The sequence below is a fragment of the Bos mutus genome, chromosome 4 (genome assembly GCF_027580195.1).
Source record: "Bos mutus isolate GX-2022 chromosome 4, NWIPB_WYAK_1.1, whole genome shotgun sequence".
NCBI lineage: Eukaryota > Metazoa > Chordata > Mammalia > Artiodactyla > Bovidae > Bos > Bos mutus.
In genome coordinates, this window is record NC_091620.1 from 11,559,274 (window position 1) to 11,580,049 (window position 20,776).

The 20,776-nt window shown below is 50.0% G+C and overlaps 1 protein-coding gene across 1 annotated transcript in view; it reads right to left on the reverse strand.

The window, feature by feature from the left end:
- Positions 1-16,663: 16,663 nt before the first annotated feature.
- Positions 16,664-20,776, reverse strand: part of TRPV5 (transient receptor potential cation channel subfamily V member 5) — a 30,113-nt gene continuing 26,000 nt past the window's right edge. The window contains exons 14-15 of the mRNA XM_005900916.3: positions 18,039-18,145; positions 16,664-16,964 (exon numbers count right to left, since the gene is read on the reverse strand). Of these exons, the coding sequence (XP_005900978.1) occupies positions 16,664-16,964; positions 18,039-18,145 (408 nt within the window). The remainder of the gene's footprint in view (positions 16,965-18,038; positions 18,146-20,776) is intronic.

Below are 20,776 nucleotides of genomic sequence, written 5' to 3' on the forward strand. Positions count from 1 at the left end.
TAAACAGCAAACATTTTTTTAGGATAATTATGTCACAAATATTTTCCCTGGCAGCCTCCAGTGGAGACAGCACTTATTTACCCACTACTGCCTGGCAGGGGCCCTTAACCAAATCTTCCCACATCACCTCACATCAGACCTGTGAGGCAAGCATTAGCATCTGCATTTTACCAAAGGAAGGAAAAAAAAAAAAAAGCTCAAAGTGGTAAAGTAAGTTCCCCAAGGTCATAGAGCCAACTTTATAGCCAAGGCCAGATTCAAGCCCACTCCCCTGACACCAGAGCCCCCTGTCTTTCTTTCCGACCACAGCGGGCAAAGAATGTTCCAGAAGGAAGGGACCTGCACAGTCGCACTGCAGAGTGGTGACAGGAAGCCCAGCCCCCCTTGGTCCTGCCAGAACTCTGACCAGAGCAAGCTGAGTGCCCTGGGAAGATCCTCTTCCCACAGAAGAGGAACGGAGGCCCTGGCCTCAGCCCAGCCCACAGCGAGCCAGGACCCAGTGGCCTGGGGCATGGGTGGCAGGCTCGGAGACGGAGAGGTATGTGTGGATCCCTCCCAGGCTTTGGAGTCTTTCCTTACCTGTCTCTGATTCAGAGAGCTGGAGGGAGCAGCAAAGAGGGTGTGTGTGTGTGTTGTCTGTGCACTGCGTGTGCACACGCGTGCTATGTGTAGGGGAGAAGGCAAGCTCGGGTGCAGGTCTGGGGTGTCTCCATGGAGAGGAGTGGAGGAGGGCCACCCTCAAATCTCGAGAGAAAGCAGTTGCGCCAGGCAGCCATGCCTGAGCAAACAGTACAGCTGATTAGTTGAGTTCCCCACCCACCCCGGGGTCAGCAGTTTCAGGCTGGGTGGCGGGGGAAGACGCTGGAACCCAAACCTTGAACCCTGGACCTTTGTGCCCATTAAGCCAGTGTTTGCCTGCCTGCTGACCCACCCACCTTCTCTGTCCCACCAGGCTCCAGGCAGAGACCCTCATTCACGATAAGGCGTTGAGGTATTTGTCTCATAGGATGGAGCGGGGGCGGGGTTGGGGGGGTTGCAGGAAGACGTGGCTGCAGTTACCAACTTTCCTTTCATTTCTCACCTCCCGCCACCCAGTGCCAACTCTGTAGGGTCACCAGGGCCAATGGGACTCCAGCACAGACTCTAAACAGGTGTGGAAGGCTGTGGCCCAGCCCTGACCTGACCCGAGTGGGAGCATGGGCAATGTGGGTGAGGGGCTCTCTCTTGGGCACATGGGTCCTCAGACTGGCACGACTGATATTTTGGAACAACTAATCCTTTCGTGTGGGGGCTGTCCCGCCTGTCATAGGGTCCGTGCACGGGCTGATAGCAGAACGGCTCTGCTGAGCTGTGACCCTCAAGAGCGTCTCTAGGTGTTGCCTGAGGGCCCCCCGGCGGGAAGCAAAGTCATGTTCCCTTGAGAACAACTGATTTAGGGCCCCAAAATGTCTACATAGCATTTTATTTTCTGTGTTTCCGTCTGGTTTTCCCTCTCTTGCTGCTCTTGTTCTTTCTGCAATTGGGTCTGCTCCCTCCATCTCTGTGCTGGTGAGTGTGGGGTTTGTGTGCTTGTGTGTGGGGGGGGGTAGGGGGGGTTGTGGTGGATGCTACGGGGTGTGTGTGTCTGTGGCCGTGACCCTGAGTGATCTCTCTGTGGGACCCTTGGTTTCTTTCTCTTTCTCTCAACCTCTGCCCCTGTGTTTGTTTCCCCGTCCAGCTTACTGCGTCAGCGCATCCTTGCCCCCTGAGTCCTTTCAGGGGCGTCTCCTTAGCTGAGTTGTCCAGCGGGAGGCTGGCAGGGCAGACCAAGAGGCTGCGAGGATGGAGCCCGGCTGGGGCATGGAGATCAAAGCCACCGCTCGCTCAGCTTGGAGTTTGTTCCAGTCACTGGGTTCACAAGCCCCCCCTGTGTGCCAGCTCATAAAACCGGCAGCAGATGACATGTCAGCAGGTGAACACATACACACACACATACGCACGCACGTCAGAAACTCCACCCAGGCCAGGATGGTGTTCAGATCCGATGTCTTAACTGAGAACCAGGTGAGCTGGGCTCTAGTGCTGAATCTCTCTGGCCGCCTGGATGGTAGTTTGTGCTAATAACCCTCCAAGGTCCTTTTCAATTCAAACATCCTGTGATTCTGAAGAAAAGTGAATCAAGAGGGCTTCGGCATGTACACATGGCCACTTTGGCCTCCACAGGTTAAGGGGTCTGAATTGCGGCAGAGCCCTTATGCACTTTTCCCCACTTAGTGACCTTAATCCCTGGTGCTCTCTTTTCATTCAAGTTGCTGATTGTGGCTCCATCTCTTTGCGTGTCCCTTTCACAACCCCTCCCTCCTCAGAGCCACCTGCGTGCTCATACCATGGGGTCATCATGTAGGACCTGCTGACCATCTGCTCTCTTGTAGCTGGTCCCACCTTCCCGGATAGGCACGTGCACATTATTTGACACGTTTCTGCAGGACATGTTTTACATGCTTGCGTGAGTGCGTGTGTGCATGTGTACTAAGTCTCTTCAGTCATGTCTGACTCTTTGCAATCCTATGGACAGTACCCCGCCAGGCCTCTCTGTCCATGGGGATTCTCCAGGCAAGAATACTGGAGTGGGTTGCATGCCGTCTTCCAGGGATCAAACCCAGGTCTCCTGCATTGACAGGCAGATCCTTTACCACTAGCACCACCCAGGAAGCCCGTGTCATACATTAACTAAATCAGTATGTCACAGCATGTTTCACAACAGTCGTTCATGTGTGCACATGTGCACATGTCCCGGATGCTGAAGCTGAAACTCCAATACTTTGGCCACCTGCTGCGAAGAACTGACTCATTGGAAAAGACCCTGATGCTGGGAAAGATTTAGGGCAGGAGGAGAAGGGGACGGCAGAGGATGAAGTGGTTGGGTGGCATCACTGACTCAATGGACATGATTTTGAGCTAGCTCCAGGAGTTGATGATGAACAGGGAGGCCTGGCGTGCTGCAGTCCATGGGGTAGCAAAGAGTCGGACGCAACTGAGTGACTGGACTGAACTGAACTGATATGTCTGTTTCCTGGCTTCCTTGAAATTGTAGATTTAAAAATTCACAGGCATTGATCCTCCTGGACTCTCACCCCTTTGCAGAAGGTGCCCAAAAAGCATAGGTGGCGACATGGACATAAGCCTGCTCTCCTCTCCTTTCTATTTCCCTCCAGCATGGGTCAGTTATCTTCCTTCCTGCCCACCTCTGCAGGAAGATTGTTCAGTCTTGAAAGTTCTCACCTGATTTGCAACCTCCTCCTGCCCCTCAGTGATTCTGAATGTCTTGTTTCCTAAACCACCCATCCAGGAAGTGGGTGCTAGTTTGGGGAGAAGTAGGTTCTAGCTCTCATGGTTTGTAAGAGGTCTGGAGCTTTAGAGGGAGCCCTGCAGAGCTCTGACCCAAACCCAGCTCTCTCTGGAGGTCTCTGCAGGCTGGAGTCAGGACTCATAGTCCCAATGTGGCTCCTCTGGAAACTGAGAAGGATGCAGAAGTGTGTCCAGAGCCTTCCTGGGGCAATGCCTCTGGTCCTGCTGGCCTGGTTTCCTGGAGCCTTTTTTTCCTCCCTCTCTTCTTATCCAGACCCCAAGGCCTCTTCCCTCCACAGCCAGAACCCTCTGCTCTGTCATCTCCCTCTATCTGTTCTCACCCACCTTACCTGATCAGGGGTACGCTGCCTGCAGACCCGGAAGTCACCCAGGAACGAAGCCACTGAAGTGTGTGCCTCTCGCAAAGGACCTTCCAAATGTGCCCGAGAACGCCTGGCTTCTGGAAGAGAAGCTGATGTGTAATCAGAACAGCTGTGCTCCAGCTCCTGTTCGACCAGAAATCACGGTGGGACCTCGGCCAAGTCACTTAACCTTCTTAGTGTCCTGATCTGCAAAACTAAGCACTTGAGTTTTTAAGATCTCCTGTTCCTTTCAACCCTCTCTGCTACCCCAGGAAACCCCTCTCAACTTCCACATGCAGAGAGAATAGAAGTCAGAAGGGACCCCTTTTCAGAAAAGGCTCTTGTGTCTCAGGTGAGATCTGACTCTGAATCCCAGGGCCAGATGCTCCACTGAGCAGAGAGCAGAGAGGAGAGGGAGGCAGAACATGGGGACACATGGCTTCTGATCACCCTTAGCCTGATCTGTGGCAGGATTCTGTGGTCTTGAGTGGGGAGAAGGTGAAGCTCTCCCAACTCCAGGACTCCCAGGGCTGTGGACAGCCAGAGGTGGGGCTGGGGGCCAGGTGTATGGTTCTTCTGACCTCTCTGCTCTGAGCAGAGTCCCAGAGATGCTGGGCTCGGGGTGTATGGGAAAAGGAGCCACGAAACCAATAAGTTTCGAGGAAACAGCTCTTGTTTGGGGCCCAAAAGGTGGTATCTAGCCAATATCTCTGATCAGATCATTGCTATTAAAAACCCAAGCCCATGAGTGATTGAGATTGACACATACACATTGAGTGAGTGAGTGAAGTCGCTCAGTCATGTCCAACTCTTTGTCACCCCATGGACTGTAGCCTACCAGGCTCCTCCATCCATGGGATTTTCCAGGCAAGAGTACTAGAGTGGGTTGCCATTTCCTTCTCCAGGAGATCTTCACGACGCAGGGATTGAACCCAGGTCTCCCGCACTGTAGGCAGACGCTTTACCATGTGAGCCACCAGGAAAGTTGCTACTACGTATAAAATAGATAATGAATAAGAACCTACTGTATAGCACAGGGAATTCTACTCAATACTCTGTAATGACCTACGTGGAAAAGAAGCTAAAAAACAGTGGATATATGTATATCTATGGGCTTCCCAGGTGGTTCAGTGGGCAAAGAATCTGCCTTCAATGCAGGAGCCACAAGAGTCGCAAGTTGGATCCCTGGGTTGGGAAGATCCTCTGGGGAAGGGCATGGCGACACACTCCAGTATTCTTGCCTGGAAAATCCCATGGACAGAGGAGCCTGGCAGGGTGCAGTCCATGGGGTCGCCGAGTTGTACACGACAAGCGACGGAGCACACACACACACGTATAGCCGATTCACTTTGCTGTACAACAGAAACAAACACAACACTGTAAATCAACTATATTTCAATAAAAATTGTTTAAAAAGACAATAAAAACCCAAGCCTAAAGCAAAACCCTTTCCTTTACCAGAAACAGTAGCCTTTTCCCGCAGTCCTTCAGGGGCACATTTTATTGGCAAATCTTCCCCCAACTTGTCCCCACCTGCACTTTTTGGTCTCTTTCTCTCCCCACCCAAAAGCAAACCCAGGGAAACAGCAAATACGGTGATGATAAGAACTCTAGATTCTATTTGTTTAGCGTGATCACGCACCCAAACACCCTACCACCTGTATCTTTTTCACTTTCATGAAAGTGAAGTTGTTCCATCATGTCCAACTCTTTGCAACCCCATGGACTGTGGCCCACCAGGTTCCTCCATCCATGGAATTTTCTAGGCAAGAGGATTGGCGTGGGTTGCCATTTCCTTCTCCATCTGTCAGAAAAACCAAGCGAAATGCCAGACTGGTTGTAAAAGTAGGGACCGCAGTTGAAGACGGGGGAGGAACAGTGGGAGCAGGCGGGCACTCTGTTGTCTGAGTCGGGACAGGTATGGAGGGAGGGCCCTGGGGACCAGTGGCTGAAGACCCCACCCAAAAGGCAGGCCTGACCTGGGGGGAGGGAGCTCTGGGCCTCCTCTTCACCCCTTGATGGAGAGGCAGTCAGGAGACGGGGTGGGGCTCCCCTTAGGGACTGCAGGGCAGCGCCTGGCAGGGGCACTAGGAACTGGGCAGATTCTAAGGCAAATACTTGAGTGACCCAGGGAGGGGGGTAGGGGCAGGGCGCAGTGGGAGGCTAAGAGAAAGAGGGAGAGGCCAGACCAGGGGCCCGGAGGTAGCCAGCGGCTACTATGGATGGATGGAAGCCAAACCATGCCTTGTCTAGACAGACGGCTCTTGAGCAATTCTGACCCTCCATAGGCAGGTCCCCTGGTCAGGCCACAGCAATAAGAAGAACTAGAAAACAGAGAAAATGACTCTCACCACCTCACCTTCCTCCATTCCCCTGCCCAAATGCCTAGGCTTCAAGGACCCAGTGGCCTGAGTGGGTAGAGCCCCACTGGCCCCGCCCTAGAGGGTGGCCATGGGCTCTGCATCAGCGCATGTGAGAAAGGATCCAGACCGGTGGACTACAGTCCACGGCGTGGCAAAGAGTCAAAGACGACAAGTGACGAGGCACGCACACACATACGTAGAACTGATTCACTTCGCTGCTCAGCAGAAACTAACACAACATTGTAAATCAACTGTATTCCAATAACAGTTTTTAAAAAAGAGCAGTAGAAAACCCAAGCCTAAAGCCAAACCCTTTCCTTTACTGAAAATGGTAGCCTTCCCAGCAGTCCTTCAGGGGCACATTTTATTGGCAATCTCCTCCCAGTTTGGCGTCCGCTAGAGGCCCTGGCAGAGTATCCAGTGAGCTCCTGATACAATCAGTTCACAGGCCAGGGGGCATCAGTCTAGCATCAGCAGGCTGCCCTGGGGGCAGTTCTCAGGCCACTGGTTCCCTCCCTGGCTCCTCCCCACTTCTCTAGGACAGGCTGATTTCCAGCTCCAAGAGCTAAATCTGATGCGTCCCCAAGCTACAGGAAAAAGTCCAGAAACCAGCAGGCAGTCCGGGCTGTCCTGGAAATCTTTGCACAGGAGCCGGAGTGCAGGAAACCACAGAGCCCTGGGCTGCCGTTGGAGTGCGCGTAGGAGTGCACGTTGGAGGGGCTGGTGTGTGGTCTGTGGCCAAGGTTGTGCCCACCATGGCAGGTGGCGGGTGGATGAACTGTTTACTGTCAGGGATGCCGCTCTGGGCTTTTGTGACCTTCTGTAGAGGAACAGCAGCAGCTAACAGGTTAGGAGACTCAGTGGGGCAGCCGTGGGGGATGCCTGGCCAGAGGCAAATGTACAATCACAGCCTCTATTTTTATCCTCTCACTCCTCTCATCTGCTGTTGTTTCTGTGTCCTGGAGCCCTTTCGGTGACCAGCTTACCCTTCCGTGGCCACATTCCCTCCTGGGATCAGAGCCCAGCCGATCGCTGCCTGTTTCCCCCACACAGTGAGCTTTCTGTATCATTCATCTGATGAACCTCATCCCTTCTCCTCCCAAGAGACTGTGTAATCAGGCCCTCCCTGGCAGTCCTGTGGTTAAGACTCCATTCAATCCTCAGTTGGGGAGCTAAGATTCCACGTGCCTCCCAGGATAGTCAAAATAAATAAATAGAATACTTTTAAAGAGAGACTGATTGCATCAAATTCTCTTGTTCACCGATGAACTACATAGGGAGGAATTAGGGTCTGTGGCATTCCCCCACCATCTCTGTAACCATGTCAATCCTGCCCCAGTTCAGGAAGATGCTGTACGTTAGGAATTCAGTCAGTTCAGTTGCTCAGTCGTGTCTGACTCTTCGTGACCCCATGGACTGCAATGCGCCAGTCTTCCCTGTCCATTACCAACTCCCGGAGCTTGCTCAAACTCATGTCCATTGAGTCAGTGATGCCATCCAACCATCTCATCCTTTGTCATCTCCTTCTCCTCCTGCCTTCAATCTTTCCCAGCATCAGGGTCTTTTCCAATGAGTCAGTTCTTCACACCAAGTGGCCAAAGTATTGGAGTTTCAGCTGCAACATCAGTCCTTCCAATGAATATTCAGGCCTGATTTCCTTTAGGATGGACTGGTTGGATTTCCTTGCAGTCCAAGGGACTCTAAAGAGTCTTCATCACCACAGTTCAAAAGCATCCATTTATGGCACTCAGCTTTCTTTATAGTTGTACTCTCACATCACATTAGGAGTTATCTGATCTTAAACTCTATCACATTAGGAATTATCTGATTCTTAAACTCTAGCTCACAGCTTGAAGCTCAACTCCAATGTCATATTCTCCCTTTTCTTCTCTCTGTATCCATCCTCACGCTGCCAGGCAAGTCCCAGCCCATGTTCTCTTCTTCATGCCTTTCTTGCAAAGAAGTGCACTGAATTAAAACCATCTCTTGACCTGGCCATGCCCTGCTTATTGCTTGCAGATCCTTGGAGGAAGAGGTTAAATTACACCATGCTCTTCTCTCCCCCAACTCGAGTATATGTTGGACTATGTTTTATAGACAGTGACTGGTACCAAGGAAATTGCAAACTATTTCATTTCTCAGGCCCCAAAGGCTAATGTTGGGCTCAGTGTACAAGAGACAGGGCCAGAGGTGACAGGGGAACAAGGGAAGTTGGCAGGGGACTGAGTGTGCGAGTGGGGTACATCAGACCCCAGCCAAACACAGAGGAAACAGCCTCTGCTCCCCCAGAGGGGCTTCCCTGGGGGTCAGAATGTGCCAGCAATGTGGGAGACCTGAGTTTGATCCCTGGGTCAGAAAGATCCCCTGGAGAAGGAAATGGCAACCCACTCCAGTATTCTTGCTTTGAGAATTCCATGGAGAAAGGAGCCTGGAGGGCTATAGTCCAAGAGGTTGCAAAGAGTCAGACATGACTGAGCCCCCTGAGAGGGTGACGGACCCACAGAAGGTGGGCAGTGGGCAGCAGCTGGGAGGAAGGGAGGGTGTGGCATGCATGCAGCCTGCCAGTCCTGAGCCTGGGACCGGGGGTGCTGACAGCTGACCAAAGTCATGGGGCCTGGGAGCCACCCCCGTCTTGCCTACCAGATTCACCCTCGGTGGGAGAGAGAAGATGAAAGGCAGAGACTTCTGAGAAAAGGAGGACCACTTGGCAGCTGTTTCCTCCAGACCTGTGAGACCAGGGTGGAGGGAGCCTGAGAGTCCCTGGGAGGAGAAACTAGACATCCACCATAGTCACGCGCTGGGGTCAGGGGCAGGAAACAGTCTGCAGGGCCTGGGTCAGAGGTCAGCTTCATACCACTCTCTGAAGCATCTGTGTGGCTCCCTTACCTTCTTATTTCTGAATCTGGGGGCCTTGACCAGAGAGAGATGAAGAGCAAAGGCCTGAGAGAGACGTAGGCCTAGGGAGGCAAAGATAGTGCGATCATGGCTGCCTCCATTGCTGAAATGCTCGTGCCTCCACGTGTGTGCTGCTGTGCCATGGTCCCCATCATGGCAGGCAGACAAGTCAGAAGCCATCAGCGGAACTTCCCTGGTGGTCCAGTGGTTAAGAATCCTCCTGCCAATGCAGGGGACATGGGGTTCGATGCCTGGTCCGGGAAGATTCCACATGCCATTGGGCAACAAAGCCCATGCACCACAACTACAGAGCCTGTGCTCTAGAGCCCCAGGGGCCAAAACAAGGGAAGCACTGCACTGACAAGCCGACCCACTGCAACTAGAGAAAGGCCTTGTGCAACGGTGAAGACCAAGCACAGCCCAAAAAAGTCAATAAAGAAGCCATCAGCTAGCCCCATGGTGGAGTGGGCCCCTGAGACTGGGTTTTGCCTTGCACCCATCACCCTGAAGGGGCTCTGGCTCTCCAGTTAGCTCAGAACCCAAGGCAGGCTGGCCCTGGTCAATGGAGGTGGAGGTGGTGGGGGGCAGGGAGGCGGCAGAGGTGGTGTTTCTTAGAGGAAACTTGTGCTGGTCCCACTCAGTCAACTCCAGCGCTTGATCAGGAAGGGGTCAGGCAAGCAACAAGCAGGAGGAAGAAAAGCAAACACTGGCCCCTGCATGCACGTGGCAGACCCCTCCTCAGATGCCTGCCACACTGCACAGGTGAGTGGGACCCCCACCCTGGGCCCCACCCTGGACGGCAGCCTGGCCTCACACAGCCCCGCCCTGGCCCCACAGCCAGCTCCTCGATGCCACAGACAACAGAGAAGTGGTGCAGGCCACGGGAGACCGGTGTGTCCAGTCCCACCCAGGCGACTCCCTCTTGGCTGCCCTCCTGGGGGCAGAGAGAGGGGCCCCTTGACCCAAACTCCCATCGATGTGACACCACTCAGTGTGTCAAAGGAGTTCTTTCCTGGTACATTGTCCTATTTTTTTTTAGCCTTAAGAAACTGCAGATGGTGACTACAGCCATGAAATTAAAAGACACTTACTCCTTGGAAGGAAAGTTATGACCACCCTAGACAGCATATTAAAAAGCAGAGACATTACTTTGTCAACAAAGGTCTGTCTAGTCAAGGCTATTGTTTTTCCAGTAGTCATGTATAGATGTGAGAGTTGGACTGTGAAGAAAGCTGAGTGCCGAAGAACTGATGCTTCTGAACTGTGGTGTTGGAGAAGACTCTTGAGAGTCCCTTGGACTGCAAGGAAATCCAATTAGTCTATCCTAAAGGAAATCAGTCATGAATGTTCATTGCATATGTTGAAGCTGAAACTCCAAAACTTTGGCCACCTGATACAAAGAGCTGACTCATTTGAAAAGACCCTGATGCTGGGAAAGATTGAGGGCAGGAGGAGAAGGGGACGACAGAGGATGAGATGGTTGGTTGGCATCACCAACTCGATGGGCTTGAGTTTGAGTAAACTCTGGGAATTGGTGATGGACATGGAGGCCTAGCGTGCTGCAGTCCATGGGGTCGCAAAGAGTCGGATACAACTGAGTGACTGAACTGAACTGAACAGAAACAGGTGGGCCCAGCCCAGAGAGGTCAATGATGCTAGCTCTCATGCCAAAGTCAAGGCATTTTCTCCAATTTCGTGGAGTGATCTCAAGGCAGGAGGGGCCTTGTGTGCTGCCCCATGCCTCTGATCTGTGCTCACAGGGCCCACAGAGGCAGCCCAGCATCGGGGTGGGAAGCCTGGACCCTGCCCACTCTTCTCTGGCTGCAGGCAGAGTCCTTCCCCAGGGTTGTGCCACCATGTCACCAGAACTGAGAACCCTGTCAATCAAATACTTAGCAAACAGCTGAGAGGTGATACGTTTTTGAAATCCAGAGCTACGTGTCCTCCCATCAGCTGCCCCCCTCTGGCAGGTCAGGTGCATGGGAGCCGGACTGTTCCGCTTCTCTATTCAGGGCAGGGGGAGAGAAGGAGGGACATGGTAAGTGTTTATGGGGGGACCCGAAGACTTCCCAACGGAGAAGGCAATGGCACCCCACTCCAGTACTCTTGCCTGGAAAATCCCATGGACGGAGGAGCCTGGTGGGCTGCAGTCCGTGGGGTCACTAGAGTCGGACACAACTGAGTGACTTCACTTTCACTCTTCACTTTCATGCATTGGAGAAGGAAATGGCAACCCACTCCAGTGTTCTTGCCTGGAGAATCCCAGGGACGGGGGAGCCTGGTGGGCTGCTGTCTGTGTGGTTGCACAGAGTTGGACATGACTGAAGCAACTTAGTAGTAGTAGTAGGAGAAGACTTCCCAAAGCAGGGACCCCGGTATTTCCTCTCCTCTGTCCCCCACCTCATCCAGTCTCTGTGGTCTCTGTAGCCCATGAGCCTGGCAGCTTCACCCCCGTCATGTTGGGTCTAAAACACTCCTTTAACCCTCCAGCACCCAGGGGATTCTCTTACCACATCTATCTTGCTGCACAGCGATGCCTGGGTGTCTTTCTTTTCATGTCATACTAGGACTCCCACAGGCAGATGCAGAAACTCATAGAATAGAATCCCATAGATGTAGAATCTCAAGAATCTCATGCCTTGAGTACTTCTTACAGTGGGTACCACATGCCTCAGGTTTCCCAACCTTTGCCTCAGAGCGTTGCTTCTGGAATCCTTCCCTCTTTTTCTCCTTCTTCATAATATTCCACATTCTCTCCTTACCCCCACTCCCTTTCTCTCTCTGTCTGTCTCTTGAACACACGAAAGCATATATAAGCAGAGAAAATTTCCCAGTGATGACTGACGTTAGCATTTTTTTTTTTATCCTTTGCAATGTGCTTCCACCCCTATGATGTCTTTAACTATTACAATCCTACACAAAGGCCAGTATTTTTCTCTCTACTACCTTTGACAGGTGAAAGAAATATCTGAAATATGTCCATAGAAGAACTTAGAATAAAAACAGGTCACTCATTCATAGATTTGATTAATGAATATTTATTACACACTACATTGTACCATAAATTATGCCAAGCATTGGGAACACAATACTTAATAATATGGGCATCACATTCTCCTCTGTGGAGCTTACAGTCTGTTAAGGAAAACAGATGTTTAAAAAAGTGAGCACCCAAAGTTCAGGATGTATAATAAAAAGAAAATATAGGTGGCTTGGAAATTGAACAGGCAGACTCAATCTAGCCTATGGGCGAGTTCCCCACGCTCACCCCCTGCCCACCAACACACACACACACAAACACAATATACAATTGTTGAGACTCATAGGCGGAGCAGAAGTTACAAAGATGGAAGGGAGGATGGGTGCAGAGAGGTAGAAAGATCCAGAAACTGTGAATGCTGAAAAGGAGGAAAAAAGAGGAGGAACCAATAATGATTATCATGATGAAAGAGAGGCCCAGAGAAGACAAGGGTTAAGAGGCTAGGGAGGTTGCCAGGTGTCAGCTCAGGGAAGGGCTTCCAGACCACAGGTTAGGCAGGACTTGCATCTGAGAAAGATCAATGTAGCTCCAGTGTGGATGGTGGAATGGAAAAAACCAAGACTGCAGTGGGAAAAAACAAGATTACAGGAACCCACTCCTGGAAGGCAGTGGGGAGACCGTAGGGGCCTGTTTCGGAAGATTAGCAAAAGGGTAGAGACAAGTGCAACAGTCTTCAAAGAAGTGAAAAAAGCAAGAACTGTTCTTTTTAGTACATTGTACTACATTGCACGTGTTTTTAAAGGCATGTAGAGACAGCAGCCCACCAGGCTCCCCCGTCCCTGGGATTCTCCAGGCAAGAACACTGGAGTGGGTTCCCATTTCCTTCTCCAATGCATGAAAGTGAAAAGTGAAAGTGAAGTCGCTCAGTTGTGTCCGACTCTTAGCGACCTCATGGACTGCAGCCTACCAGGCTCCTGTGTCCATGGGATTTTCTAGGCAAGAGTACTGGAGTGGGGTGCCATGGGGGCACACAGAGCCAGACACGACTGAAGTGACTTAGCAGCAGCAGCATACATAAGAATACTGGAGTGGGTGGCCATTCCCTTCTCTAGGGGATCTTCCCAACCCAAGGATCAAACCCAAGTTTTGCAGGCAGATTCTTTACCTTCTGAGCCAGCAGGAAAGCCCATACATAGGTAGGCTTGGACATACATAAAGTATTTTTGGAAGGATAAAGAACTAACTTACTACTGAATGTCCCTAAGGAGGTGGATACCTGAGGGGCTGGAATAGAGGCAGGAATGCTTTTTTCTCTGTATATCTTATGTGCTCTTTGAATCTCAGGCCATGGGATGTATCATCTACTCAAAAGTTATTCTTTTTCAAATGAGATGTTTTAGGGAGTAGAATCCACCAGACCTGAGACTGACTGCAAATGAGAGTTGATATGGGTGTGTGGAGGAAGACGCCTAGGTTTGGGGCTTAGGCAATTTCACCTGCTTTTATTTGATTGGAAATGCTGGTGGAGGAGCAGGTTTGGTGAGGAAGAAGAGCTGTTCAGTTTGGGACATGTCGAGTTCCAGATATCTGTAAAATATCCAGGTAGAGCTGTCTAATAGAGAGGCATCTGAGCTGTCTCCTGGAGCTCAGGAGACAGAACCAAAGCCAAGATAAGAAGTCTTGAGTCACAAACGTGTGTGTCAATATCATCCACGGAGGCAGCAGGAACTTCCCAGGTGGTGAGGAAAACAGAGAGCTTCATGGACCAAAACTATCTAAGAGATGGGGAGAAGAGAAGCAGGCAGAGTGGGAGGCGAGCATGGCACTAGGGGCATGCTGAGAGGGGGTGAGTGATCCAGTGGTATTGAACCCTACACAGTTTGCACAAGACTCAGGTGCTTCAGCAGGGTCAGCTATGGGGAGATGACCTTGATGAGACTCCTGTCAGTAGCTGGAGGGGCAAGGTCAAACCACAATGGGGTGGGGACTCAGTGTGAGTTCAGCAGACAACAGAGTCTCCTTTTAAGAAGTTTGGCCCTGAAAAAGGAGTAAAAAGAGGGCAGGAGTCAAAAGGAGAAATTGGAAGGCGAAGGAAGGCAATTACAATCTCTTTGAGGATAGGAAAGAGCAGAGTGAGGTTATTTGCTGACTAGCATCGCTTGGGGAGAGAGAGAGGTTGAAGTTAGAATAATGAGAGGAGTTATAGGATACAGTGGTGGACAGAGCTGCCTGAGGAGACAGAAAGAAAACTGTATCTGGAATACAGATGGGAGTTTAGTTTTACACAGGAGAGGGGGAGCTTCCGTTGTGAACGGAGATAGGAGCAATCAGGTTGACTGAGCACATTTAGAAACTATACCACCTGTGAACCTCTGTGTGTGTGTGTGAGAGGGTTATCCCTCACCATTCCACACTCACCTGGGCCTTGCGTGTGTATCTGGATGAACCTAGAGCAGTTTCACAAATCCTACTTACCTTTTTGCTCTTCCAGATCACAGTCCTCTTAAAAAGTTGCTACGGCTTTGTGGTGAGGGTGTTGACAGGGCTGGGATGAGAAGGGCTGGAGACAGAAGCGAGGCTGTGATGGGTACCCCAGACACCTAGTTTCCAATCTCCTTCCTGGAAAGGGATGGCCCATGCTCTATGATTGCTGTCCACCCACACCTCAGTGCAGGGGCAACGGAGCTGGGGGCAGAGGGGAGCTGTCGCAGGAAACATAGCTGGAAGCCTGCTACCTCCAGACAAAAGGATGAACAGCTGCTAACAGGCAACCTGAGCGACAAGCCAGGGATGGTCCCATAAAATAATTGATGGGGCCATCCATGCAGAGAAAGGAATATTTTACCACCCATATTTAAAAACACACCAGGATGCAAATGAGATACACTTTAGACTCTAAGTCTCAAAAAACAAGGATAAGACAACTGAAAAATACCAACCCTCAAACCCCCAAAACAAACTGGACAAAGGACTTGAAAAAACATTTCTCCAAGAAAAAAAGATATACAAATGCCAGTGAGCACTGAAAAGATGCTCAGTGTTGTTACTCATTGAAAGTGAAAGTGAAAGTCACTCAGTCATGTCCAGCTCTTTGCGACCCCATGGACTATACAGTCCATGGAATTCTCTAGGTCAGAATCCTGGAGGGGGTAGCCTTTCCTTTCTCCAGGGGATCTTCCCAACCCAGGAATTGAACCGGGGTCTCCTGCATGGCAGGTGGATTCCTTACCAGCTGAGCCACCAGGAAAGCCCAAGAATACTGTTAATCATTGGGGAAATGCACAAAACCACAAAGAGATACCATTGCCTAATCAAAAGGATGGCTACTATAAATTAAAAAAAATAAATCAGAAAATCACATTGGTGAGGATGTGGAAAAATTGGAATTCTGTGCATTGCTTCAGGAAATGTAAACCAGTACAGCTGCTGCCGGAAACAGGATGGCAGTCCCTCAAAAAATTTAATAAATATGTGCCATTAGATCTAGCCATTCCAGTTCTAGAGAACTGCTAGAAGTTTCACAAAACTGCTTTCGCTTATCCTTTAATTGGCTGTTTTCCCTTTCCTACTCACCCACATTCCTCCCACCATCACACCCCCACACAAGCCCTGATGCTCCAAATCCGGAATGTGCAGCCCTTTGGGTCTCTATCCCAGTTTATTCTCCACCTCTCTCCACTTCCCTTCATTTGATCCTTAGATGATCAATGGAAGTTTGGAAGTTTTCAGTATCCAAAGAAACTGAAAGCAGGAACTTGGAAAGATAATTGTACACCAGTGTTCACAGCGGTATGACAAGAGCCAAAGGTGGAACAACCCAACTGTCCATCAGTGGAGGGATGGATAAACACAAAGTGATCTAAACATACAATGAGATGTTATTATATTTGTCTTTCAAAGCAATGAAATTCCGACTCACACTATAGCATGGATGAATCTTGAAAACCTTATGCTACATCAAATAAGCCAGGCACAATGGGACTAATGTTGGATAATTCCACTTATACGAGGTAACTAGAAAACTTAAAATCATAGACAGAAAGTAGGATATTGGTTTCAGGGACCATGTGGAAGGAATGATGGGGAGTTCGTGTTTAATGGGTATACGATTTTCGGTTTAAAAAATTCCCCGGATGAATAGTGGTGATGGTTGCCCAACAATGTGAATGTACTTAATACCACTGAACGGCACAGCTAAAAAATGCTTAAAATGGTACATTTTATGTTCTGCATATCATAATACATTTTTTTTAAATAAAGGGAGGATAAATAACCTTTTTTCTTGCAGTTTTCTAGTGTGGGTTTGGCTGTGAGGTGGGGAGAGGGTCCTATGAGGTACAGGAAGAGGTGAGGCTTACAACCTCAGGGCCATGCCCGGCTTGTGCTTCCTGAAGCCCTGGGAGGCGTCACAGCTCACAGTCTAGCGCCTCATGGGGCAGAAAAGGACATGATGACCCAGCCTTTGGCCTAGCATCCCTACCTGGTATCTTTAGTTGCCAAGCCTAACTCTGCTTGAACAGATACCCTCTTTTCCCAAGATGTGAGACTTCCAAGAAGCCAGAAGGTACTCATTCCTGGGAATGCTGAGGTGATGGGTGAGGTATGGATGGCCTGGGAGAATTCTTCTGTCCACCCCTCACAGGGGTAACAGGCAGGAAGGGCGATGCTTCACAAGCAGTGTCTCTGCCTTCACCCAGGCCCACCTGGAGTCAGGACGAGAGTAACAAGGGTCCTGATCATAACTGATAAACCCGATCCTCTCCATCCCCCTCCCCAAGGTCCAGTCCGAGATTCACGTGTCCCAGGGTGTTGCGTCGAATGATCTCCCAGCCTCGGTGACTGCCGCTGCTTCGAGAGGTGGTCCTGGACAGGGAAGGGGTCGGGAGGGCCAGGGAGGCTCTGGCTAGAAGCCCGCTTTCAGTCACCGAGGGCCGTTTCTCAGGGGGATGCCCTTGTCCTTCCTCCTTGTCTGAGCCCTTGAAAGCTTCCACGTAGCGACGTGCTCGCAAAGTATTCTGGTCTTGGTTGGTCTCAACTCTGAAGAGGTGAAAAAGGAGAAAGGCTCAGTTGATCATGAGGAGAAGCCAAAGTGAATGCGGCACAAGTGGGAACCGGCAATGAGAGCAGAGCGGGAGGGAGCGAGCAGCGTTGAAGCCGGAAGACCTGCTAGGATCAAATCAAGGGAAGTGGAGGATAAACTGGGAGAGAGACCGGAAGTGCTGCGCCTTCAGGATTTGGAGGGTAGCAGGGCCTGTGTGTGTGTGTGGGGGGGGGGGGGGGGCGGTGATCGTGGGGAATGTGGGTGAGTATGAAAGAGAAAGCAGCCAATTAAAAGATAAGCATGTCATAAGGATGAGGAGATGCAAGTCAGGTAATAAATGAGAGAGGCAAGCCACGTCAGGAGGTTGAAGGTAGGGTATGAAGAAGCGGCTTAGCTTGCAGGCTAGACTAGAAGCTTTAAGAATACACTAGAGGGCTTCCCCACTGGTTCAGCAGTAAAGAATCCGCCAGCCAACACAGGAGACACGGGTTTGATCCCTGGTCCGGGAAGAATCCCCCGTGCCACTGAACAAGGAAGCCCGTGTGCCACAACTACTGAGCCTGTGCTCTAGAGGCCGGGGCTGGATCTACTGAAGCCCACACACCCTAGAGCCCGTGCTGCGAAACAAGAGACGCCCCCGCAGCGAGAAGCCCTTGCACTAGCGTAGCCCTCTGCTTGCTGCAACTAGAAGAAAGCCCACCAGCAATGAAGACCCAGCACAACCAGAAAAAAATAAACAAATAAAAAAAATAATAAATAAATCTATAGTGGGGGTCAGGTGGGAACAAGACTAGACCCATTTGAGGAGCGCATGCCCACAGTGGAGCGTGAATATGTGTTCGCCGCGGTTCACATGTCACTGCCCTTCAGACTTCACGGCTGGCGCGACCTCTCCGCACCCCTCCCCTAAACAGGCTAACACAGTCTCACTTCAGAGAGTGATGACTTCCCCTCCGGGTCCAATTTGGCATCCCGAGAATGGAGAGGAGGGTCATATGTGCAGAACCGGGCACCCTGGCTCCCACGGCCTCACACAGGTGGACAGTCCACAGGTCTCCATGGTCACTCACCGCAGGAACCAGCGGTCCCCCAGCCCGTACTTGTACCCACAGATGCCAGAGCGTGGCCACAGGGTGCGAGGCATCTTCCTCTCCAGCATCACCGTGGTGGCCACAACCTAGGAGGAGAGGAGAGACAAGGCAAGAACCCAGAAAGAGCCATGATGCTGAGCGGACCCTGGGGCTACTGACAGAGGGAACCCGGAGGGGAAGGAGGGCACCAGATCAGAAGGGATGCGTGACATCCACCATCCACCCCCTTGCCCATGTGAGGCGCTATGCTACTGCCTTCCTCATCACTCACCGCAAAAGGAGGGACTATTTTATGAGAGTTTTGAATAAAACAGTGACCCCTGCATTACCATTCAGATTCATGGAAAATGAGCCATCCCATCCAAACTAATATCTTTTCCTTTTACAGAGGAAAGCCATAGACCAATTATTCGAATTTAAATAAAATGATTAAATAGAATTTCTGTGATCTTGGGGATGAAATGATAACTGCTGATGTTAAGGGAATCTGCAGTGAAAAATACACCCATATCCTAAGAAGGAAAAGAGTGGGTTAATGACTCCAAACTTGGTGAGGAAAATTCTAGTGGCATGGCATGTGGCCTGTCCTTTACCCAGCCCTCATTAATAACCTAGATGAAACATAAGACAAGATTATCAAATATGAATGTGACACAAAACTGGGAGGGGTATGTAATAGGCACGATGACAAAGCAATATAAAAATGATCTTACCAGATTGGAATGCTGGTCAAAAACCACTAATGTGGAGTTTAAGTAAACCCAATGCAAGGTCCTACATTTATAGGACTAAAGTGTCAGTGTTAAAGACAGGGAAACCTGGTAAAGGGGCTTAGTAAAATCAATCATGTAACAAAGTGAGGGTTCTATTTGATCATGAGCTAATTGCATATTTGATAAGAGCCAAATGCATATTTACAAAAAAATCTGACTCCATTTTAGGTGCTATTTATAGTTTAGTGTTCAAAGCCAGAAAAGGGATGATCTCTCTTTATGTTGCTTTCCTCCAATCACATCAAGATTGTTCTAGCTTTGAAAGGCCCAGGATCTAGGTCTGAACAGAGGGTCATTCAGGATGGATTGGGTCCAGGAAGCTTGATTGATGGAACGACCTAGGAATCCCTAAAATAACTTAGTTCTCTACTTCATCTTCTGCTCCCGTCTTTCTCAGCACTCCACGATTCTTTTGGTCTTTTCTCTGCTCCTGAGTTGTGCCAAGTTCCCCCCACCCTCAGGACTTTCAATCATTCTATTTCCTTTCCCTAGATAGTGCTTTCTCTTTGTCTTGAAAGGGACACTTATTATTTCTTCCTGCGCCATCATTCAGCTTCCCCATCTTCTTCTGGAAACAGAGCCCATCTGATGTTTAGAAAATCACTTCTTCTCTGCTGTCAGTCCATCAGTTAGAACAGACTGGACCTCACACAGTCCTGGTTGGTTCATGTATTCTCCCCCAAACTCTACCACCACCACCAGTTCTCCAATCCTTGGTCTTAACCTTAAATGGAAGGATCCACCTATGACCAAACTTGTTGCAATGAAATGGGTCCAGCGGACAGAAGGTGATGCTCTTTTCAAGGCTACAGATCCACAGCATCAGGAGTCACCCAGAATACGGTAAAAATGGGGCCCCTTGAGACTTTCCTGGTGGTCCAGTGGTTGAGAATCTGCTTTCCAGTGCAGGAGACTCAGGTTGGATCCCTGGTCAGGAAAGTAAGATCCCGCATGCTGCAGAACAGCTAAGGTCACTGCAACTACTGTGCCTTGGAGCTCTAGAACCCTTGCTCTGGCAACTAAAGAGGCCCCCATGCCAGGACAAAAATCCAGTGCAGCAAAAAAGAAAAAGAATAAATAAAAAGAGTGGGGCCACTGGAATGGGTGTATCTGCTCACTCCTTTGTCAGTTTAGAGCTTCTGTAAGCTATCTCAGCAACATGATGCAAGAGACTGACTTAGAGGAGTCCGGACAAAAGAGAACAGCAGAGAAACTTATGTAATGGGTGAGATGGAGATCTTAAACGTTCCAGTTATGAGGATCAACACGTCTTCCCACTGTCTTTTTTCCCGTCTATTTGAGTTTGGTTTTCTGTCCCCATAGCCAAGTGTCCCAATGGATAAAAATCCTAACTCCCATTCCGTCCCCTTATTCTTCTTTTTTAAAAAATATTTATTTGACTGCACTAGGTTTTAGTTTTGGTGTGTGGGATCTAGTCCCCTGACCAAGTATCTAACCCTGGCCCTCTACACTGGGATCACAGAGTCTTAGCTAGCAGACCACCCAGGAAGTACCCCCTTATTCTTCATAATTGATGAATTATTACCCATGTTTAGAGGCTCATCTTAAATGTTAGTCTATCAGGAAATCACTTTCTAACTTTCCAGTCCAACTCTTCTCTTGCCTCTTGTTCTTAGCATCTTCATTTCCCTACAACACATTTGCTCTTCTAATTACATGGCTTTCTATGAAGTTTTAATGTCTGTCTTTCCAACTGGCCTGTAAGCCCCATGAGGGCACAGACTACATCATCTTGCTTGTGCTGCCAGATCCCAGATATTTTCCAGCACAGAAGAAGCCTCCAAATAATTAGTGCTAAGGAATGGAAAGTCCAAGGGGACAAACAATGTCTCTCTTCAGATATTTTAATGGCACACAGAAGGGATAATGTGTTGTGCATTATATAAGAGGAAAAAACGGGGGCCAAAGGGTGGCCCAGTTTTT